The following is a 24,446-nucleotide window of genomic DNA, read 5'->3' as shown; positions in this document are numbered from 1 at the left end:
TCCCTGTGTGTGAAATTTCACTTTGCTATGAATTGTGTAGACCTCTAATGCTTTGGAAAGATCTCTTTTCTTTTGAAAGGAAGGGACAAACTTCTGGCCATAAACAACACTGAATGTTAATCACACGCTGTTCCAATCCCTGAAAACATTCCTTTAGTGAAAAACAGCTTATCCTACTAACACTATTCATTAGTTTGAAACAAAAACATCAGGTTTTTTACCTCCTCTAAACAACGGGCTTCTTCCTGTTGATTCTCTTTCACAAAGTCTTCCAGAGGATACTTTAGCCTTGGAAAGGGAGCAATAGGCCAGTCCAGCGATGGAATGTCCAATTTGTGAATTGCTTTAGAATGAGTCGTAGCTAAGCAACCTAAACCCAGAAAAGCAACAATTAAAATAATAACACTCTAGGAACAATACAGGAAAAAAGCTACCAAGACATGAAAAATTGCCTGACACCAGGACTGTAAAATTCTCTTTATGCTCTGTTTTTACTTTCTGAAATACTGGGTAATTGGCTTTAGTGAAGCTTAAGTGGATTGCTCAAGCTTTTAAGCATCAGTCACCACATGCACTGTTCCAGAAGAACAGGAGAACCTTTGTCAGTCTTAACAGGTTGCTTAGATGAGATGGCTTCACCTGTCCAAAGACAGGTGTTTGCTCACAAACCTCAAAATTACAGCACTCTTGTGTAACATGCTTAGAACAGGGATTGTGCTGATATAAAAAGGAGTGACATCCCGTTTGTATATTGCAGTGATTTTAAACCAGGAGTTAGATTTTTACTAGTATAGACAGGAAACCTTGGCTTCTGAGTGAAAATAAGACCTAAAAATACATTTCTAAAAAATACAACATTAATTCCCACTGTCACTCAAATACCCTGTTTCACTAGTGGTGGGGCTTCCAAGGTATGCCTTCAGTAAACCTACAGCTTCTCCACTGGTACCATTTGTGGGAGGGAGAGAACACTTTTCAGGATCTCTAGTGAGCTGCCAGCAGCACTGGGAGGAAGCAGAGGGAGGGAGGTGCTGCCCTGTGTGTCACTTACCCAGGGTCCTTCCGTGGAAGCCACCCATGAAGGAGAGCATGGCATAGTCGGGGCAGCCGGGGGGCTGGAAGCAGAGCAGACAGGTCAGTGTGTGCCTGGGCAGGGGTCCTGCCAGCCCAGCCCAGCTGCTGCCTCGCACTGCAGCCTGAGCACAGCCAAGTGCTACACATACCCATTGAAACACCTATTTTGGTGGTCCCCTAAAAGCTGCCTGACCTCCTACACTACATCACTGATCCTGATGGGTACTTGGCAGTTAACACTGTATGTAATAGCACTTCACACATGAGCTCATACGAAGGCTGAACATTCAGTACAATCAGCACCTTTCTGTACAAAGTACAAGCCTGTGCATGGGGTGGCTGTGCCCAGGTGTGGCACCCGCGGCTCTGCGAGGAGAGGCCAGTGCTGCCCCATGCATTCCTGATAACTTGCTGTACCAAGAATAAGAAGGTACCAGGAGAAAAATAATGCAAACTGTACACTGTCTGGAATTTAATAAAAGGATGCCCTATAATGATACAAATGCCCTATAATAATACAAATGCCTCTGCCCTATAATAATACAAAATATTTTTCTTTATGCTTCTCTTACCCTGCAAAGGAGAGGACTGTCACCACCTACACACATAGGGTCAAGACTACAATATTTGTAACTGGATTCTGGAGCATCCTTGTCCCCAAAAGGGGGATGAATTGCCCTCTTAAAATCCACCTCCATACACCTCCCCCAGCTGTAACAAGAACTCCAACAATTAGCTCAATCAGGAATCCTCATTCTTAGATAGCTAAACTTGGACAAGAAGTGATCACCTGGTTTACAAATATTTGGTCATCTTATAACATTCTCATTCCTTTATGATGTGCCATCCTCTTACATGCTTTGGCACGGCCATCTGACCAGGCTATCAGCAACTTCACAGAACTTAAAAAAGAATTTTGAAGTCAAAACAAAAAACAGAACCTTACTCATTTTTAAGGCTGAATGAGTTCCCTAATCTGCTGTGAATGAACTGAATGGTCATCACTACAGAAATGTGTAAGATCAGGCTGGGACCAGCAGGTTACTAATTTCCAACATTTTACCTCTGCTATTGTTGCATGTTAAGATTTGAGATTGGCAAGAGTAAGACCACCTTGGTTGAAGGTGAATAGGACCTCAGAGGTTTACTAGCTGCATCTCAGTTTCATCATCCTGCCTGTTGTTAACATTTAGTCAGTTGAATGTTAACCAACCCCTTGATCAGTTTTAAGCCATAAAACAACAGCTTCTGAAGAAAAAATTGAAGGTCTGGTGTTGCTATTTTTAATTTTTTTTCATGTATTAATGATCTCCATGGACTCATCCATCAGGTGGGACTCTATCTAGCAAATGATGTGTCATGAAAAAAGGGAGATCTTCAAGATTCACAACTAGGAAGGATGCAGAAGAATACAAGCAGCAGGTCTTGAAATTTATTTGAAGCAGTTTGTATTTCACCATCTTCTAAGTTTACAAAAATGAGATTCCACTTCAAAGACATCAAATTTTTCCTCCCAATCTTCCCTTAAAAACCCAAGCCAATGGTACATCTGCAGGTGTGGTAAAGAACAAACATTACCTGGTTGATCATGCAAGATTCCAGTTCCTCTTTTGTGACACTATTATGTCCCCTCTCCTTGTTCTGCAAAAAATAAAAATAAACCCCAACATACAGTTTTTCCTTGGTTGTAACCAGTGCATTTATGGCTGAACCACGAATTAGTAATACTGGTATTCCAAACTAGAGCTAATGAAGACACTGACTGTGGCTATTACATACTGACTGCTATCTGCATTGTCTTGATTTGCTTCATAATTTCTAAAGTTGTGTGTCTATAAAGTGAAAGCTTAGATTAAGCTTTTTAATGAAAATTTTATTCTAAGCTGAATATAAATAGTATAATGAGCAAGGCAACCACCAAGCCTTACTTTGTTTTACAGTAACAATTCTGATGATGAATAAGTGCTCATTTCTACATCTAAATCTACAAAAAAAAACCCACAAAAAACCCCCAACAACACAACAAAAAACACACACAAAAAAATCACTTAATATTTTACTCACTCTGTACCACATAAATATTGCTTTAAAGGCATTTTCATTAGAGCAGGATCCACAAGCCATGGTCACCACCTGTGACAGGCCCTTAGGAGCCACCTGTCAACAAAGACAGAAAATTACTGCAAAACACAAATATAGTGCAAAGAGATTATAATATTGATCAGTCCTTAACATCAGGAGCTTCAGTATAATGGGAGACCAACTGTGCCTACAACAAGAAAAGCCAATTTCAGCTGCAGCTGAGAGGGCTCAACTCAGTCCCAAGGATCTTCAAATTTAACTTAAGACAAAGAGATGCCAGTTCCTCTGCTCTCTCTTATGAAAACACAGTCACCAGAAGTTAGCAAAAACGTGTTTTCTCGTTGATTCTTGAATCCAGAATGAAAGTATCTGAGTGGAGCAGACACAGCACCCTCTCACATTCAGCTGTCTGTCAGGAACAAAGGTTCCATCTCCTTACTTGCAGTGTGAAGGCAGGTGGACAAACAGCCAATCTGTAATGTTCCCTATTAAAACCCATAACATCCCTTGATAGGCCCGTGTCCCCAAACACAGGACATGGTAACTCATCACTGCTATTTCAGACTTACTGATAACAAAGATTCCTTCAGTTTTTCTGCAAAGTTCTCTGGAGGTAAAATCCCTAGGGCAGGTCTGTTGATAAAAGTGCTCTACAAAGACAAAGGAAGAGAAATTGTTAGGTTTTACTATCACATAAGAAATATCACATTGATATCAAGGCAGTTACATTTTATTCTAATTAGAAATAACAGTTGGAAATTTGTAGTGATGGCACAACAGGGCTTAAAACCAGAGAATAATATTTATGTCTTAGAATATATTTTTCTGTCTAATCCCTAATACTTCTATTCTTGCAGGACACTTTAGAAAAGGTGCCTGCTGATGCTCTTTGATAATGCCATTTGAGTCGCTCAATGTTCCTTATACACAGGAAATACACTTTAAAATCTTAACTACTTGTCTTCAGTTTAAGTAACTAAATCTAAACTCAATTAGAATAGCAGCACTTTTTTCCTTGCTGAGCTTTAAGAAAAAACATTTCAGAGCAGTGTGGTTATAAAACTCCTACACATGGGATTTGGAGGAACAAGACAAAGGTACACTTATAGGGGCTACATCTGAGAAATAACACATGCACAAGGATCAGCAACACAACACTACAGTAGAATAGATTCCAGAAAAATAAATCAAAACATGAGAGGTACTATGGGTATAAGGAAAAGCTTTTACACCAGGAGAACAGTGGAGCAGGGGAACAGATTGCTGTGCAGTCTTTCTCCTTGGAGGTTTTCAAGACCTCAGGTAAAGCCCTGACCAACTTGATCTGGTCTCACAGCCAACCCTCCCTAAGCAGGAGGTTGGGCAGGAGAGCCCTTTCCAACATGAACTGTCCTGATGGTCCTATGGACCAGCCACAGCAGGATTCACATTTTAGAAAGGTAATTATGTTGTCAGTGAACAGCAGCTGCAGCTGGTGGGAAAGCTGAGCCTGATGCCCACAGAGGTGTTTCTGAACAACAGCACTGGGAAAAAAACCCTCAGTCTCCCCAGTCCACTAATGGAAAAATTTATAATATTTATGCAATTAATTTAAATTACATGTCATGGATTAAAATTTATTTATCATTGCTCTTAATCTTTGTAGGTAATCTTATTTGATTCACAGTGTGCTACTTTTTATTTTAAATTAAATTTGCTCAGAAAAGGACAAGCTCAATATTTGCCAGCTGAAAAGCAGCATTATTTGCCCTTTTGTTGTTTTTCAACAAGTCATTATTGAAATTAAAGGCTCTGCTTTGATGACTTAAGTCTTTATGAGTCTCCAGAGGGGACAGAAAACATTCATATATTCATTGCAACTCAAACTGGCACATTTATCAGCATCCTTCAGTCTTTTTCCTCAATACAAGTACTAATTTATTCAGATGTGTGGACTATTGCAAGAGGTGTGTCACACTTACAAGAACACTCCATCAGAATACTTAGGGAAAACCACGTATTGTAAAGACACAACAAAATGATCGAGGACTTTGTAACTTGTATAAGTTACTTCCAAAATAATGTTTGTTTCAACAGACTCAAGCTTAAAAAAAACCTAAGCAAGGATGTTACATATTAACAGAAGTTGTTTCGTATGTATAAGAAACCTTATTTAACTTTTTATCTCAGTTTAGAAATAATTTTTCATGTAAAGTCAGAGATATGAGACCATAAATTCATTGTGAATGTTATTATAGGCTGTCACAGTCAATTGACAACAATTGCCATTAAGCAGAAAAGTGTATTTTTCCTTTGCTGTTAATGAGATTCTCAGTATTGAGAAAAACAGGACATTGACATCAAGCTGCTATGGTCTCAAATAAACAGATGCATATTCTGTCCTTTATAGCTGGCTATAAAGAGGGCACATGGAGCATTACAAATCAACCAACCAAAAAGTCCCTGCAAGAAAACACCAACCCCTTTCTTAACCTCAAACAAGGGCCCTACCTCTGTGTATTACTTTTATAAAGTACTTTGACAATAAAACTGGCACTTTACAGTCAGAGCCCAACACACTCCTGCCTGTGGCAAGGTTTGCACACGTTCTGGCTCTCCCAACAGCTCTCTGGCCTTGGCACTGCAAAACTTCCCTGCAAAGCTGATGTTCTGCCTGTGCTGTGCCCGGGCTGAAGCCTGCCAGAAATCCTAAGGGCACAGTCAGGGGCAGATGGACAGGATGAGTGCCACCCTCTGCTGAGTTAGTGCAGGTTCAGAAATGGGAGCAGGGCATCAATAACATCTTTGATGCTCCAGTGTGTGGGAGAGAGGAGTCCTGCTTGCACCATTCATTTTGGGCTTTGGAGGCAGTTCTGTTTACTACAGGCTTCTAGCTAGCAGCCTGATAACTTCACTTATCAAGTGGACAAGTTAGCAACAGCCACCAGGCAAGAGGGTTTTTTGGGGTGTTTTGTTGGTTGCTTTTTAAATGTGATTTTTTATTGATTATTGATTTGAAACACCATGCTTGAACTATGATTTAAAACTGGCTGCAAATACACCAAGTGCTTGCATCACCCAAATGTTTGCTTCTTGTAAAGCTTCACAGAGGTTTTGGTGTCTTCTTAATCACTACCAAGTTCTTTTCATCAAGTGAGAAATAAAGAAAGCAGATCCTACCATGTTGTAAATTGAGCCATTAAGCATTTGTTATCAGTTTAATAAAAAATAAGAATGAACGCCACGAGGAGGGAGAAGACTCTTTCAAGTGCTTAATATTTTAATTCACTTACCAAATTCTGTGGCTGCTGCAGAAGCTTTATCAGAGAGGGATGGCTGTAACCTAATTAAAAAGAACAAAGACAGAAAACAGTTATTTCTGCCTGACTTCAATGAACTAATGTAAAGCTTAAACTAGATAATAACCTTAACTTAATGCGTAACTTGTGTATGTTTGAAATATTAACAATAGAACTTCTTTCCAAGTAGGACAAACCTCTTCTCTTTTACAAAACATGTTATCTGGAAATTTGGTACAAATTTTGTGTCAGGCAATAACAAAACATACTTCAGTACTGAAAGTTAAAAACTGAACACAAAAATAAATGAACATGACATGGACCTTTTGCCTGACAGGCCTTGATGGTAACAACATATTTCTAGCAAGGACTGTGGGACTGACATGATTAAATTCTTGCCTGTTCTCCTTTCTGGGTTTCCCATGTGTATTTGGTTTCTCTATAGGATGTGTGAACCTCTCCATCAATTAAGAGCAGAAATCACTTTCTACAAGTGCAGCCCACATGCAGTTGTTTCTGTTAGTCACCATCTCGCTGTGCTATAGGGGTGTCTCCAGTTCCTCCTGCCTGGAGCAGGTGCTTACTGTTCTTGCTGACTGTGACCCTCATCTGCTCAACTTCAGTGGCTCTCACTGGGCACTGACCATGAAACCTGTGTTTCAGAAACAGCTTCTGACGCTGAACCTCAGAGGGAAGCTCCCCATGCAGCTGTGTCCATTTACAGTAGCTGGTGCCACACTCTACTCTCATAGCAATATTTATCCTCCTTGAATATCAGACTGATTATTCCTAGCACAGTAACAAAGCTTTCCCCCTCACTGTGCTTTTTAACCGATTGGATTTTTCCTCATTGTAAAATCATCTTAGAAACATATATTCCCCCTTTTATCCTTTACTGCAGTTCCTCAGTCTTGGACAGCTGACCTAAGAAAAAGACAAGCAAAAATCCACATATTTACTGATTTCCCAAAGAGTGCTCATTTAACAACTGTGATTTCAGTGCATTATAATGTAGTAACAAATGATCAGCAAGGGCTTTTTCTCCCTCAGCAAATACAGCAGGATGATGCAGGGTAGCCCTGCCAGCACAGCAGTGCTGTTCTCAGAGATGGCTCTTCCACTGCTGATGCGTGCAGTGAGCACGTTACAGCTGGCCCGGCAGGGATAAGCCCTGGGACTGCAGCAGAATTGTGCCAGCAGCTTGACAGTGCTCCCTGCCACCTGCTGTGGTTGGACAGCATTCATCACCCCCTCCTCTGCAGTGCTAGCTGAACACTCTGCAAGATGCTGCCAAACTGGTTTTGAGATGTGCACATACTGGCCTCCATGTTATCTAGGTTTGCACTTACATGTACACACTCAAACTGATTTGCACACATGAAGATGCACATTCCACCCCTGCTTTCTGCAGGTGCTCATGGTGACCACTGACCATCCCACAGGAGGAAGAGGCTGTACAAATAGACAGCCACACACTTGAGACTCATGGACTAATAAGCACCCAAATCTGTAACTGGCCACAACCCAGTAGTTATCCCAAAACATCTGTCTGGATATCTTTCCTTCTCAGTGATAGATCTAGATACCTCAGCTGTGCATCACCATAACAAAGCCTGTAGAATAACTGCTGCATCATATTAACAAAGGAGATTCTGCACTCTTCGCTTTCATGGCCAGTTTGTTATTTTTAATTCCCATTTTCCTTACTTTAATAAGCTTCTAATGGGAAAAAGCTCCTACCATTTGCCCTTTTTACCCAGAAACATCAAGACATTAAGGATGCTTCAGATTTTAAGGTGCTTAATTTATACCCATTGATATTCTATAGGATAACATTCTTGCTTACTGGTAAACCAGCATATCTGATGTAAAAAAATAAAAAAATAAAAAAAAGGGCTTCACAAAAGGAGCCCAGAGAATTTAATTTTAAGCCTGATTTCTAATGTATGAAGTGCCAAAGCCAGATATTAACATCATCTTTTATATTCCCTTGTACAAACAGTTGGAAACCTCAGCTTCCCCACTGCTCAAGAAATCAGACCGCTCTAATTTTATTAGAAAAGCTTATCATGTCCCTGAACTCCTCATTCTAGTGGAATGACAATAGCTCTGATTATCCTGTCTTGAGCAATGGAGCATTAGGTTCCCACATTAACAAATCAATTATAAAATCAGTTTTGAATATTTTAGTTCAAAACAAGGAAATATCCAGATTTTTTTAACTGAATGTCATTCTGAGAAGAATCTGTTAAAATTATTATGGAGATAATACAAGTGGTTATTTGGGACACAGACAACTAAATCTGCATTGCATCTGCTGCCATGGGAAGAACTGTTGTTAGGCTAGAGGGAATAACACAGTTGAAAGCTGTCACTGACAGCACCTTTGAGTATATATATATATAGTTTTAGAAATCTCCAAACTAAGCCTTACAGAAGTTTATTTATAAATAGCTACCACTGCTTAGGAAGCTGAACCCTTAACTCTGGTATTGCTTGTAAAATGTGTAATCCTGTTGCTGGTGTTAAGATGTGTAAGGACCACAGAGATCTCTGCATCTTCTCTTCCCTAGCAAAGTCAAGGCTTCTATTACAGAGAATTTCTTTCCCACCCACACAAGATGTGTCTTCCATTCTTTTCACTTAAGGCTACATAGCCCTGTCTTCCTCCTGGCACTCACTGTTCTCCTGGTGCATTTTCAAACAGGTCCCAGCAAAATAAGAGAGAATCCTTAAAGCTTGACTCTTTTCTGAATTAGTAGGTCAGTACATGGAAAGAGGCTGAACTGGGATGTGTGTTTGTAGTCATAAAAAAACACCAGGAAGAACTAAATGTTTAAAAACCCTATTATATAACAATGGTAGACAAAGTCAAAAAGCTCCAGGCTGAGATGGCAAATACACAGTAACTTGTTTCATTGCCATGACCAACGCAAGGGTTTTTAGCTTTTTGAATCCACTCTCAAATACATTCCTATAAGAAATGACAGAGCTGGCTCTTATGAGAAGGGCACCTGCATCATCACTCTTGCTGTGTGTCTACATCAATGTGACAGAAAAGTACATGTCCTCTGGGCTCATAAATGTGCTTGTCTGCAATAGGAAAAAAAAATGGAGGCTGCTTAAATGGTAAGCTGGAGAAAGCCCAAAGAATCCATTGGATCTGAGCAGCAGGCTGCTGTAACACCAAACTACACCCCTCTGCATTCTCCCCAAACAAAACCAGACCTTCCCAGCACTGAAAAGCAGATTGTTCCATTTACTGTTCCAGGTGTTTGCTAGTAAACACATTAATAGAATCCCCTCTTGCCTTTGGCACCATGGAGTTTCTAACTCTATTAGACAGATTAGATAAAGGTTTAAAGGAGTATGTTGTGCTACAACATTCCCAAAACCATGTGGTAAAAAACCTCATTTAGTTCTTGTTTTTAGCAAGAAACAGCCCAGAACATCTTTGCCTAGAGGTTTTTTCATACTTTAATTCTTATCTCTCCACACAGGCACTTATTACATCTCAGCCTCTGCTGATAAATATATTCTAGTGTGGCACATCATTATTAAATCTTGGGAAGTCCCGACAGATTCATAAAAGGTTTTATTGGATTTACTTGCAGAGCGATAAGCACAGATGACTAGCAAGCACCTTGTGATCTTGTTTTGGTGTCCAAGTCTAGAACTTAACTCTGTCATCAAAAAGGACATTATTAGTAACCTCTGCAGTTTCAGATAGTCTTGTAATTCAGTACAAGTCAAAAAAAAATAAATCAATGCTGTGTTCAGTTAGATTGAGGTCAACCTGTAAGTATTAAATTTCCATTTCCATCTTATTGCTACACATCATAGAGCCATTATCTGAGAAGCTGTATGAAGCACTGTACTATAGTTCCTTTGTGACTGAGGAACATGTCCTCTAGGACAAAAAAAAAAACCAGCTCAAGAAGGTATTGCCACACATGAAGGAGGAGCTAGATGGCTTAGCCAAGGATCAGTTATTATAGGTACTGTCACCAGTTTCAATCAGCTAGAGAAGGTAAACTGCAGGAGCCCCTGCTATTACATCCTATGCATAGTGTATATATATTTATCTCAAGGGAGTAAATAGATCTTAGGTTCAGTTCTAATTATGTATGACATTATGAGCACATCTAATAGCTCTACAGAGATGAACAACCAGGTTTTTAGACAATTTTAATCAAATTAGGCATTATTACAGATGGTTCCAATAAACTACGTGATCTCTTAGACTAACTGGGATTGATTACAGGTTCAATTTAAATGTTTAAAGGTGATGTTAACTATTTTGCAGGCAGAATATTTAAATGCTGTTGAAACTCACTCTTAGCATTTAATTCAGCATTAGAAGTTAATGGCTGCATTCCTATTGCCATGGCTTGGGAAGAGCTGTCTGGGAATGACTGTATACAGACAGTACAAATTCAGTCCCTCTCTGATTCATAGCTGAAGCAAATGTTACCAGGAATTGCAGTTTTGCTACCAGTGCTGCACTTCTGCTGTAAGCAGAGGTTAGAGGTTGCAAGTGTTTCATTGTGTAGCATAAAATAGCATAAAGTATTTTTTCTCCAATACTAACTTCACTTTTAAGTTGCATTATGTTATCAGCAGCTGACAAATCAACTGCATATTGCATTCCAGAGAATCTCCCTTTCTACCTGTCAGCATCCAGAATGTGTTTCAAGTAGATATTCCTCTCCAGACTGCATTTTGTTTCTTGAATATCTGCTTTGACAAAACTTTAGCTGTCATTGGGAGGGACGTAATTGAGTTAAAGGAACACTGTTAAAATCCCATTTTAAATCACAGGATTTAAGAAAAATAAATGTACACAACTAACTAAATTGCCTTGAAAAATTATTGCAAAGACATTAACCTTGTTTATGTAATTTTCCACTCTTTTCAAACTCTGAAACCCACCACTGTCCCATGCCTTAACGTGTGATGGGATGTTAGAGTGAATGAACCAGGCAGTTTCTGCACATAGCACAACATCCACCTTTTAAATTACCCCAGCACTTTGACTTCTTTTGCTTCTGCAGAGATGTATTTTGTAAACAACTGGAGCAAGGAAGAAACAAACTGACCACCTACTGAAACCTTATTCCTTGCAGCTGGGGCCTTGATCTTTGTCTTGCTTCTTTTCCTTCTTGAAATGCTTCACAGAAAAATCAACTGACTTTCCCAAGCACTTGACAAACCCACTGTTTGGTCCCTCTACCTGACCTGCTACCTTGGCTTTCACAGTTCAGTGCTTGGCTCTTGTTTTATCCTCCTGGGGTACACATAACCAACTCTTTTTTTCCAGTTCATTTGTAGTTTTCTTCAGCTAGTCAAAACTACCAGTGCATAATACCCAGCAGTGGGGGTGAACCTGATTGCAACAAGGCTTACATTATGTCAGTTCTGTTTTTTGTAATTAATCAAACAACTTCTCTGGTACTGGCTGGGATAAGAAAATGACAGCTTGAGGACAGGGCAAAACATTTTGGTACAATGTCTCCTACCTATTGGGATGGATGAAATCTGAGAGTAGAGATCCAGCATGCGATTGCCATCTACATCTACTAGGTAGTTCCCTCGGCTCTCTTCATAATTGCAAAAAAAGTGCACAGCTTCTGCATTCTTAAGGAAAAAATAATTAGTGCCTTAAAAAGTAGCAGTGGGTACGAAAATGCAACTAATGCTTATACAGCAAAATCTGATAAAAACATCTAATGATCAGATACACAGAGACATGATATTAATTGCATGGGAATTAACTGTGCAGCTGTTTTTATAAAGAGGAACTATGACAAGGGCAAGCATGCACTTGAAGCACAGCCTTTGAGGAACTGCTCACCTTGGGAAGGCAACATGCACTTAGGCTGACATACTTTTAAGCTTATGTTTTCACTGGCCACTTCCTAACAACTCAAAAGGCACATGTAGTGTTTAAAGAAAAATCACTGATCCTAGCAAAATAATTCTCCAGTATCCAAAATATACTAAAAAAGTTTTTTATTCAAATGCATATACTTGGCATGCAAACCCAGAGCCAGTGTTCCACCTTTTTTTGGTATGGAAATAAACATATAAAACAGGATTTTAAAACAAATTGTGAAATCACAGTATTAACATTCCCCAAACTCAGAACATTTTACAAGTTACCTGAATTCCATTCAGTTGCTTCATTAATTCCTGTAGGAAAACAAATATCAAAGAGTCTGAGCTATGTCATTACTAACAAAGAATGCACGATTCATTTTTATGATAAAAGAAATAATATGCAAAACTTGCAGTCTTGTGTGATTATCAGGCAACTCTACTTGCCACATGAACTTTGAGAGTGCATCTTGCAACCATGACAGTCAAAGTTATTCACAGTGGCACACACAGTTACACAGACTGCATACACAGCTTAATTGTAAATCTCCAAAAAGGGAAACCTGCCTCTTCTACATTAATCAACTGAACTCAGAAAATAAAAGTAAGAGAAGTCAGAGACACACCAAAAGGATACTGGCACATTGGTTATAGCTACAAACCACCATACATATAAATACTGACTCTGCCAGAGTAAAATAATGTCCAGCAAACTGAAACTCTTGTTCCATTTCAAAATCAAAACTATTATTTAACATCATAAAAAGCCAACTAAGTCTGTTTCAGCAGAAGCACAAGTAACCAAGCCTGATGAGATGTTTAAACTGATGCTCTTTGTCTTCCATTACTTCACACAGTAAGTTGGCAAAGCTGGCAACTGAGATACTGATCTCTCTCAGAGAGAGGCATTTCGTTCATAAGTTTAGTATTCTCAGCATCTTGATAAAAGTGTGCCTAGACTGTTGTGAAATTATGTTTATTCATATCAAATTTAGGTTTCGAATGACATGTGTTTGCTAGCAAGTAAAACACAGCTACATTAAAAACAAAAAACCAAGCCATTATGCTTCAGGAACTTACTCTAGATCGTGGTCCAGGAACTTCTGTCTTCATTAATGGTCCATCATAATCAAAATCCACATCGATTTTAGCTGCAGCTTGACTGATATATCTGTGTCCTGTAAGACATCATGAAAACCTGAATACAGACCATGCTTCCTGTGCTCTCCTCTCAGAATAAATATTCGTATCTGAGAAGACTTAACAGATGAGATCAGTTACATTGTACTGTCTGAAGTGAACTAAATATCTCATCTTTGACAAGTGTTAAAATAAAACTAATACCAGTAATGTGATTTAAAAAAATATAATCAAGTGAAATGACAAGGCAACCCTAGGGAAACAGAGGCACATTCTACTGTAAAGGACAGGAGGACTAATTAGCACATCTGTTACCATCTCAGTCTGCACATTTTGCCTCTAGCAAGCCTATGCCATGAATCCCTCACTCCCCATGCAGACATGGTTGCATTCCCTACATGGAACACCCCAAAAAATCTGATGGAGTCCACAGGTGAAAAACATTGTGATGTTCTGCAATAGCTCAAAACCACAACATCTCACATGAACCCAGCATCTTGAATTGCACCTCTGAAACCTGGGTCAACAGTTTTTCCTTGCATCCTGCCTCCAACCTTGCTGTTCATGTGTAACTGAGGATTCAGAATAAATTCAATGTCTTAACGAAACCAAAAGGTGAAAAATCTCCCGTGCTTTATCACTAACAGGCTCTGCTCCTATTTCTGAAGTAACTGTTTCCAAATACAGGATTTTGGCATAGTTAATATGACAGAGTTTTGGTTAGCATATATTCCTAATATGTATACATTCCATTAAGGGTATTACAGGCTAATATAGAAATTGGACACTTGCAACAAAGGAAATACAGACTCCAGAGCTCTATCGAGGTAAACAGCAGGAGGTTGTTTTGTACACTGTGTTTAAGTTATAAACTATACTAATGTTGTTAACAATTATATTTTTGTCATGGAGCACCTGCAAGCCTCTACCCAGCATGATACCAATAACAAATTAATCTTCATTAGCTTAACTTAAAGTTAACTTAGGGTGCAGGAGAAGCAGTGGGGTGCAGCACTGCTGCTGGGAATGCCAGGCAGCACTGACCCCTCTGCCTGGCCACCCATCACCACCTTCAGCTGCCAGAGTTGCATTTCAGAAACGTACTAAAAAGGCTTTTTTTGTTTGGAAACAACAGTTGTTACATAAACCAAACAGTTATCAAGGAAAACAGAAGGTATACTATGATACTGCTTGGCAGTGTTTTGGAGACAGCCATTTGGCCAAGGTTTCCAACAGTGATTACAGACGTTTGCCTCGGTTTGTGTCAGCCCAAGTTGAGATGTCTCAAGCAAGCCTGATTTTGAGAATTTTTTTTGAAAAATCACAGCCTTTTCAAAACATCTCTAACTGAGCACTTAAATTCACTGCACATTTTGGGAAACCTTTATCTCCAAAGATGATCATTCTCTTCAGCTTTAATTCCAAGTGCAATATCCATGATGCGCCAGTGCCTCTCTGCAAAGCTATTAATAGGTTTGGTTCCAGCAACACCACTTCAGTTTTGTGTCGTTCTGCTCAGCGTTCCTCTAAATTGGAGACCGCGTGACAGCTGCTCCTCTGGGAAAAAACCTACCGCATATAAAAAATCAAAGGCAACACAATTCAGAGCCAACAAAGCTGCAGATGTAGCAGACATGCTGTGAAGTCTAGAAGGGGTGAAGAGAGCACTGTAACCCTTTTTGCCCCCTCTTCCTTCCCCGATGGAGATCACAACAAACCAGTAGCAAACATTTCTCCTTCTCCTGTGTCCTCTCCCTCCCCCTAGGCTCGGGGTACTATTTTATATGATAAAGAGGAAAACACCAAGAGAGGCATAAGATATAAAGGATATTTTGGTAGTTAGTAGTAACAGGAAAGATACGGAAAACCAGCACATACTTGGAATTGACACATCTGTGAATTTAAGACAGGTAACTACAAGTGGCATGCATGGTCCTCCTTCTCCCCAGCCCTGCCTGGTGCTCTGCCACCAGAGACCCTGTGCCACCATGGCCCCTCCATACATCTCCCAGGATCCTCCCATCCAGGGCAGCAGCTTACACAAGCACACTGCTTTCCTTAGTCTTTGTAACCAGGTTCTCAAAAAAAGGCACTTGTTTGGACAGTGATTAAAAATTTCCTCTTCTGTTAACAACCAAGCCACTCTTGCAAATGTGCAAGATGCCCGACAGCCAGGCTCTGAAACAGAGACCAACAGTGAAAGATTTCCTGGCCATCACCTGAGAGGTGTGGATAAGACTTTCCCTCTTCCACTTGCCTAAAGGACAATCTGTGAAATATTTTAAAAGATGAGGATTCTAAATTAAACCCAAACTTAATTGTTTCTCTAAGAAAGTTCTGTTGTGGCCATTGCAAAGGGCACAGTCTGCCCTACGAAAACACAAAAATTTGCAGAGCTGCACAACAAGGAATTCATTTGGGGAATATTTTACCGTTGTCCTAACTTGTTTCAAGTTAAGAGGAAGTTGCTTCCATTAGGCAGGCTGTGTAACAAAGACCCAAACTAGTCAGAGCTTGCTTTGTGGATCATCATCATCATCTTTTTGCTACTGTTGATGCCATAGCCTCTTTTGCATAGGTGTGTTGAACTAGACACCTGCTCTGTGCACAGTGATGGAAAATGAACTGTACTTTGCTGTGCAGTGCTGCACTAATTCCCACTGGCACAGTTCATGTCTATCAACAGGTTTTCACAGACAGCAAAGACTAGTCAAATGAAACTAAAACATACAGGTCTTCTCAGAAAAAGAGTTGCTTTAAATAATTTTTTTAATCAAATTAGTAATGTTGATCAAACCGTGAGACATTATCTTTTTAAACAAGAGCTTCAGGAGCAGCTTATCCAAACCACAGTCATTTTTAGATGGCTGTGCTTCACTGACTTAGTGAGAAATGAGCAACACAAGTGACAGGTTTCCCTCCATTTGCTTGTTACCTCCTAATGGATGCTGCACATCATCATGCTCTACATCAAGTGATTCCTCGGCTGATTCATGGATACAAATTTCATTTTATATACTTGTTTTCAGGAGCCCACAGAGCATCTCTGTTTATTAACACCAGTATAATGGCAGCTATACCAATTTATTGGCCTTTATACTTGCCAAAAAGGTGTTACACCTCCTAGCTCAGGCAAATGCTACAGTTTGAATTTGAAGGAACAGCTTGCCATAAATAAAATGAAAATGCCCAGTGTTACCACATCAAAGGATTTTGAAAAGTGCTTTTTTTCTTCCTGTTAGGTAGGGAATGAAAAATACAGGCTAGAACAAAACCCCTAAAAAACCCAAAACCTCTACATACTAATGAAATCTTTGACAGCAAAAGCTAAAACCCAAGTGGGGTTATTTTTTAACTTACCCGTTATCTCTTTGAGAATGTAACATAAATGATTGGCATAAACTCACACCATTTCTAGCAAGGTCAACAGATTTATTCCAAACAGCCCACTTCACTACTCATCAGATCTGCACACTTGTTCACAGGGTTGGTTAAAATAAAGCCACCCAAATTTTAAGAACACAAAAACGTGGTTCCCCTGCCACTCTCCTTTCAACCCTTTTCTTCCCTTTGCTTACTCTTATTCAAGTAAATTGGACTCAGCTTAGGAATGTTTATGATGTCCTAACGGGCCAGCTCCTGTGTGACCTGTATTGCCACACACCGGCAGGGCAAGTCACCGCCGCTCATATGTAAAGTGCTCCCCTCATCTAAAAGCCCTCACAGCATGAAAGCAAACTGCTTTCTTGCCACATGGCTGCAGACTTTTGAAGCCTAATGCTACCTCAGTGCTCTGGATCCTGTCCAAATGCTTGTGGAAATGAAACGCAAGGAAGCACAGCAGTTTTTACTGCAAAGGCCTCCTGCTCAGCTTGACACTGCTGAGCTGAAGGAGCAGAGGTTGTGCCATGGCCACGTCGCCTTCAGGTGGCCATGTTGTTACAGTCTCACAGACTGCCCTTATCGCACAGGCTAAACGTAGAGCTCAGACTGCTTTTGAAAGGCACAGATGCCAGAGCCCTGGTGAAGGATGGCCTGGCCACCCCCTGCGTGAAGACTCAGCAGCTTTTTGGCACCCTGGACATTCTGCAAACACTTCGTCCTCGAGGCCCCAAGTAACCTCAGGGCACAGTTGTTTCCTGGCACCCAAGACCCTGCACACAGAGCACGGCTCTGGAAGCAGCTCACTCTCCTGCAAAGGCTTTTCCAAGCACTTGGACACTGTCACAGACAGCAGCATCAATACCTGCTTTGTTTCACCTTGAGAAAGATTAAAGCCTGAAGGCCACTCTCTGCCTCTCTCACTTCCACCCACCCCAAGTCTCATTGTTGCATTCTCCTAATGATGCAAGTAAATCAAATCACTCCCTGCCATGTTTCATCCCCTATTAACTGCAGCATGCTCTGCTCAGCTGGCATTTCTGTCTTGAAGGTACTGAATGTACTTTACAACTTAGCCCAAATTATACCTGTTTGACTTTTTAATATCATCCTATTCTGCAACAGAAACCCTGAAACCCCGTAACTCAGGCTACTCCAATTTGATACTGATGAGTTCAGAGTTCTGCACTTCATATCTTGGTTTTGAACTTCACTTTGCCTCTCCAAAGACAGTAGAGATGGAACAGATAAAAATGGAGATTCTAATTATGTCCAAACAAGGTACTTTCAAGAATTAAGAATCCCTAGTGACTGGTAGTTGAGCGAAATAAGAGCTTTACCTTTGTAATAAAAGATCGAGAATACAGAAGTGCCACAAGGGACAAGTGAGACCTGTATTTCCCCAAACTGGGGAGTTGAAACTCTCCAACAAATCTCACAGTGTGTTTTTATTATTACTTTGTCACTGACAGACTGATAACGTATGCACATAATAAGCTGTCACTGTTGATACTGATGTACCTGTACTGATCTAACTCCTCCATGCAGACAGCCTCATGGCTTGGTGGCTTTTTAGTTTTAAAATGTCTTCAAAAGAAAGGATGGAAGCTCAGAAAAAAATATATTATTGGCCTAAAGATCCTAGTTTAGGACATGTCCATCTAGTGGAAACTGTCACTGCCCATGCAGGGGGATTGGAACTAGGTCATCTGCAAGGTCCCTTCCAATCCAAATCACTCTATGATTCTATGATCCTTGCAGATACATTTTGTCAATATAATTTTATGTTAATATGCTTAAATTCATATTACACTATGTATATAAATCAGTACCTAGATGTTTAATTAATGTTATGCTCCTGAGCCCATTGACCAAGTCAACCCACTGATTTTCTTTTGAGGCCTGTGATCAAACTACAACAGAAAAATGGTTTCTTGTATCAGCTTAACTTAAAAACAGGACCAAATGACATGCCCTCAGCTCTCGTCTTACAAGTGTGTAGAAGTCATGGGCTACAGCAGAGGACCCAACTCTGAAGAAGCATTAGGAAAGCTCTTAAATTACATTTAGCTAATATGGCCAAAAAGAGCACCCTCTTTTCCCTGGTAAACACAGCTATCTCTTCACATCATGGCAAAAGTAAAAAAAAACCAACACAAATATATGTACTATTACTGAGCTGAATTATCAAAAAGCTGAATGATTTGCAGAGAATTTTCTACCTATCCAGTTTAGAGAGGGTGGGTAAAATAAGTTAAATTCTGCTTCTCTTGCTTCTTACAGACTTCTCAAAGCTCCATGCAACACAGATAATCTTTCTAAACATGGAGTAACGTCAGCAAATTATCACATCCTTCCTCTTCATCTAACAGGATGCCGTAATTTGCTAGCAGAGAGAAAAGCTTATTTTCCAACTTCTCTTGTCTATGCTGCCCTCATCACTCCCCAGGTGTGTCACTCAGCAATTTTTAACGAAGTAACACATTGCTATAGCAACATAATTAATGCAAGTGCACCCTGCTAACATTTTATGATGTTGGTAGTCACAAAGAGCACTATTGGTAGCAGGTCTCTGTGCTAAGTAGTGATCTTGGCTAACAAGAGCTAGGGTCAACACAGGCCTACAAAGAAAGTGCTTAAACCTCATGTAATCACAGTTCCAGAGTGTAGAACAACTCAGTATTATCCACATATTACCAGTGGAGGCACTGAAATCATGTAAGTGTCATTAAGAAAAGGAATTACCCCAAGGGGAAAAAATAAAATAAAAAGAAGATAGGTGAAAATAAATGCTGGCACACCAGATCTCTCAAAATCAAGGGGTTTTTTTTGCTGTGAAAGGGTGTAAAGTGAAATTTCCCCAGACTCCAGGAAGGCACATTACACCTGCCATAGCACTGCTGCCCTGTGCAAGTGCAGAAAGGCAGTCTGCCATGCATGCCTGCAACCTCCACTCCACAATGTCTATCAAACCACCTTCCACACAAAATGTTTAGAGTGTGGAGGCCCTGACAGCCAAAAGTAGGACTGTGATTTCCCCCAAGTCCTCTTTTAGGTGTTGCAAGTAGAATCTGTTACTAACAGATCTTTAAGCGGAATGGCAAAAGGCCAGGCTAGCTAGAGATGTTTGGAAAATTAACACTGCTGTTGCATAATATTGTGAAAACTGAGATTGCTATTTAGAGAGTGATTACTCTGTGAGATCAGAAGCTGTTCCACATGAGATTGTCTGTGTTTCAGTACTCCCACATATATACTGGAGGTTTTTTTGGAATAGGATTCTCCAAAGATGAAGACAAAATCCGATACCAAACAGGCTGTACAGAATCAGAAGCTCCCGTAAGAAAAAGTAAGAACAGGCACCCCCACCCTCCATCAGAGCATAATCCCAAATCAGTTCTTCAACAGTCATAGCAGCATCCAGCTGACTTTCCCACTTACAAGTTTTCTGCAAGCAAGGATGGATTAATGGAGTCCAGAGTTGCTCTCCTTTCTTATTGAAGATCTACACTCCCTGATTGCAATGGTGAGAAAGGAAGAGTCAGTTAGCACATCTGTCCTCCAGTGACCTCAAGTACCTTGCACAACTGCAGTGTATTTGTCTATGTGGTGAGGAAGAAGCATAGAAGTGTGCAGGACAGGAAGCATTAAGTGATGCTGAGATGACAGATTAGCTCCAAGGACTGACACCTGGTCTGGTTGCTGCAAGCACTTTCCATCATCCACTGTTGACCAAATGATCATGGCTCTTGCACAGCAGAGATAATAAGTGCGTCACTCCCACAAAGAGAAGCACATCCTGTACTGAAATGCTGACCTAATACTTATCCAAGTTACAAGACCATGCTTTGTGTTCTTTAGCGAAAGGTCAGTTGCTCTCCAAAGTGTGTCATTTAAAAATAAATCAATCATGTTTAAGTTTCTGAGCAAACAGAAGGGTTCTGTGTTTGCCTGGCAGTGGCAGAAGGAGCACAGTGGCACTGCAGAAGAAAGGTTGGACAAGAGAAGAAACATTAATATTTACTCTGTCACAGAAACAGTGATCCAGCCACACTGTATTCTGTATAAAAGAACATTAAACGGACGCTAGAAATTACATTCTACACTGCTTTGTCCAACAAAACTTAGTTTTTATATCTATTTCACAGAGACTGAAGGCTTAATATGCTGAATTACAAGTCAGGGCCAAGGAACAACTTGTTATGCACTTGGGAGAAAGCAGCTTGATGCTGTGTGGTAGGTTTTTATTTCACACGAGGGCTAACTGCAGGCAGAAACACACATGCCCAATAAGGGCCAAAACTCTGTGTCAGTGACACAGAACCTCCCCACTCGGGAAGATGGGTAGGGTCAAACTACATAGCACAAAGACAAAATAGGCTAATTTTGATGGATGGTTGTTTCACCTCTACATTATGTAGCATCAGAAGTTAGCTCTGCAAGAGTGGAATTCCAAAGGCTGAAGAGCTTTGTTTCAGTTAGCATGCTCACTGTGCAAATTATTAACTAAATGAGTCCTTGTTTGTAGAATTAAAAAAACCAAAACGAACATCACAAAAATCCACAGCATCTTTGTAGGCCACTTCTGGACTACAACTGCAGCATGACCTAAATGCAGAACATCATATTCTTTAAGTTTGGAAAGATTCAACAACACCAGAGAAACCCCAGCTACGCTGACATTGGAATTTTCTCCACTAGCATAAACACTTACCAAATACAAACCAAGAAAATATAAAAAGAACCACTTACCAGATACAAGCAGCCTGGAGTTGTGCTGCAGGCAACAGGTCAGCTGTCGACTAAGCAACATTGACGCCATTTTATCTTTTATTTACTCAAAAATACTCAATCTTGAGCGATATCTTTCTGGCTGATGTTCTGAAAAAAAAGAAAAGCAAACACTTAGTCATGTTCCTGTGGATGCAGCCACTGGGCCATCCATTTCAATTTGCCCTTTCACTAATTTCAGTGCAAAGACAGTGCAAGCAAAGAAACTGCTGTGGTGGGTTACTGCTGGTGTTCAGAGCAGTCTCAGGATTGAGACCCAAGTCTGATGTTATGTCTGGTTGAGGCAAAGGACTTCTAGGCTACATCTGTATCTCCCAGCTCTAGAGTGGCCAGGGAGTAAGGATCATTATCTATTTTCCTTTGCTCTTCTTCTCTGCATTCTCTATGTGGGCTACACTGAACTTCTAAAACATTGTTTCCAGTTAGTCTCTGAAGCCAATCTGTTGGTTTTGATTCAACCTAAGCTTATGACAAAAATCTGATCTAATACAAAAAGACAGCAGGAGAACCACTAGGAAATAAAATCAGTCCTCCTCTGCAAAAAAACAGTTTCTACCAATTAATCACATCTCTATGAAGAGAGACTATAGGAGCTGGATCGTTCAGCCTGGAGAAGGCTGAGGTTGCATCTCATCAGTGTGTAATAAATACCTGATAGGAGTGAGTAAAGAAGGAGCCAGGGCCTTCTCAGTGGTGTCCAGGGACTGAGTAAGAGGCAACAGGCACAAACTGAAATACAGTAAGCTCAACTTGAACACAGAAAAACCCTGCACAGGTCACCCAGAGAGGGTGTGGAGTCACCATACTCAGAGATATTCAAAACCCAACTGGACATGGTTCTGAGCAGCCTGCTTTAGGTGACACTGCTCGAGGGCTGGACCAGATGACCTCCAGAGGTCCCTTGCAACCTCAACTGTTCTGTGGTTCTCCATCAGCTAGTTAAATATAAATAACCTTGTAAAATCAAGTAGCATGAATGCTAGCGTGGCTCCTTTGTCACTCTGGAATACCTATGCAGAAAGCCTGGCTGGAAGTGATAACTAAATAAAACAAGTCATTGAATGATTATCCAGGACACAGGTTAAATTAAAACTTTACACCTAGAAGTGTGGTATTTGTGTTCCACAGAGGACACTAGAGACCTTTTTTGCCTGTACGGAGACCAAGCTGGCATTTTTCACCTCACTGGATGTCCCCTCCCTCCCAGTGGGTGTAGATCATCTAGTAGTAATGGACTGAGACTTGCAGTCCAAATGAGATGTCACTGTTACCCATAAACCTCCTAGGAAGAACCTGTTTAACAAACCCACTCTGAGAATGGAGCTCATCTTCCAGCAGAAAGAGATTCCAGCTTAGTGCTTACATCACTTCTATGCCATCAATAAAATATGCAGACAGGTGCTGATGACTAGATGTAGGGAAGTAGCTGATCTCTTGCTGCATTATGGGAATTCTCTCTTACCCAACACTAATGTATCAGAAGTTTAATTTCTATATTGTCTTTAACCAAAACATTTGCTTTTCTTTATGCTTGAGCTTGTTCAAAACTGGCAAGAGAAAACAAAAAACTCCTTGCCTACAGAGATCTATTGAGTCACAGACCTGTTAATGCTGAGGTACAAAGAAAAATCCCTGTGCCTTCCCAGACTATCAACACAGCAATTGTTTTCACTTACTTGGCTCTGAGTTAAATTTAAGATTCAAGGTATTTTGAAATCTGCCAAGGTGGACAAACACTTGCACAACATCTGTGCACACAGAGGAAAAAGCCAGATTAGCTTTGTAACATTTTGGGTCAGAGGTGTAGAGGGAATTAGTTAATTTTTTTTCAGAAAATAGTAACTTCATTTAGAGGACAGGATTAATGTAATTAATTCATTAATTTTTCACTCTCAGCTGCTTTCTTTAGCTATGCTTTTTTAGAATCAATGTGCAAAGAAATATGCCAATGCCATAGATTTCTTCTCATTACTGTCCTCTAGAAAAAAACAAATGCAAGTGTGAGTCAGTGAGACTATCACTGTGGGTGAATCAGCCCAGCACCTCTCACAATGATTAACCTTGATCGATGTCCTCTGCTCACATTTATTCATCCGGTCTGTACTTCTGCAATCTACAATTCCCTCCTTAAGTTTAACCTGCAAAGTATTTATTTTTTAAAAGTCTTCAGGAGCCCATGTGATCACAGATTTGCAGGAACAAACAAATGGAGCAGTGAAACATACCTACGACAGAGGGCTAAAACAACCCACTGAGGTTTGCTTCACTTTTCTCACCCCCTTGGGTCATCTCCTGTGGGTGTTTTGCAAACAACTGACTAATCTACCTTCCCCACAATGAGGAGATGCCTCTTCACACACAAATCAAACATACCTTCAAGTCATGCTATATGGTTGTACCTGCCAATGTCCAGGCTTCCCTGCAGTGGTATCTACTCTTCTTTCCCTTGGTGAAACACTCTGATGTCTTTCTTCCCTGAGTGTTATTTTATCTTTTACTTATATTTACTGTTTATCTTAAGTCCTTTAATGGTTAAAATACAATTTTTATAAAAGGCTCAAAAATATATTTGGAAATGGTACTGGCTTTTTTAAATACTTGTAGAAAAAAACCATTGCAAGAGGTTTAAAAATAAAGTAGCTTAGCTCTAATCTTCCTTGATAGTTGTTACATAAAAACTTTTACCATTTTCTAGTCCAGAGTCAGAATAAATAATGTAATATCACATTTGAGTATAAGAAAAATCAACTTCTTTTGCATCTCCATTACGCACTCCAGTTCTCACAGGAGATCAGCTGATGTGAGTGGTATATTTGTCTAAGC

General features: G+C 40.1%; 1 protein-coding gene across 1 annotated transcript in view; it reads right to left on the bottom strand.

Moving 5' to 3' along the window:
• The window catches only part of ABAT (4-aminobutyrate aminotransferase), a 28,829-nt gene extending 7,139 nt beyond the window's left edge, over nucleotides 1-21,690 (bottom strand). The window contains exons 1-10 of the mRNA XM_009995499.1: nucleotides 21,585-21,690; nucleotides 13,392-13,489; nucleotides 12,597-12,626; nucleotides 11,954-12,071; nucleotides 6,429-6,478; nucleotides 3,726-3,806; nucleotides 3,139-3,231; nucleotides 2,653-2,715; nucleotides 1,052-1,115; nucleotides 222-370 (exon numbers count right to left, since the gene is read on the bottom strand). Coding sequence (XP_009993801.1) covers nucleotides 222-370; nucleotides 1,052-1,115; nucleotides 2,653-2,715; nucleotides 3,139-3,231; nucleotides 3,726-3,806; nucleotides 6,429-6,478; nucleotides 11,954-12,071; nucleotides 12,597-12,626; nucleotides 13,392-13,489; nucleotides 21,585-21,654 — 816 coding nt within the window. The 5' untranslated portion in view covers nucleotides 21,655-21,690. The remainder of the gene's footprint in view (nucleotides 1-221; nucleotides 371-1,051; nucleotides 1,116-2,652; nucleotides 2,716-3,138; nucleotides 3,232-3,725; nucleotides 3,807-6,428; nucleotides 6,479-11,953; nucleotides 12,072-12,596; nucleotides 12,627-13,391; nucleotides 13,490-21,584) is intronic.
• Nucleotides 21,691-24,446: the final 2,756 nt, after the last annotated feature.

Source organism: Chaetura pelagica, unplaced genomic scaffold (genome assembly GCF_000747805.2).
Source record: "Chaetura pelagica isolate M959 unplaced genomic scaffold, ChaPel_1.0 scaffold124, whole genome shotgun sequence".
NCBI classification, from domain to species: Eukaryota; Metazoa; Chordata; class Aves; order Apodiformes; family Apodidae; genus Chaetura; species Chaetura pelagica.
Note: the sequence above shows the minus strand (reverse complement) of the source record. Positions and strands in the feature narration are given on the sequence as shown.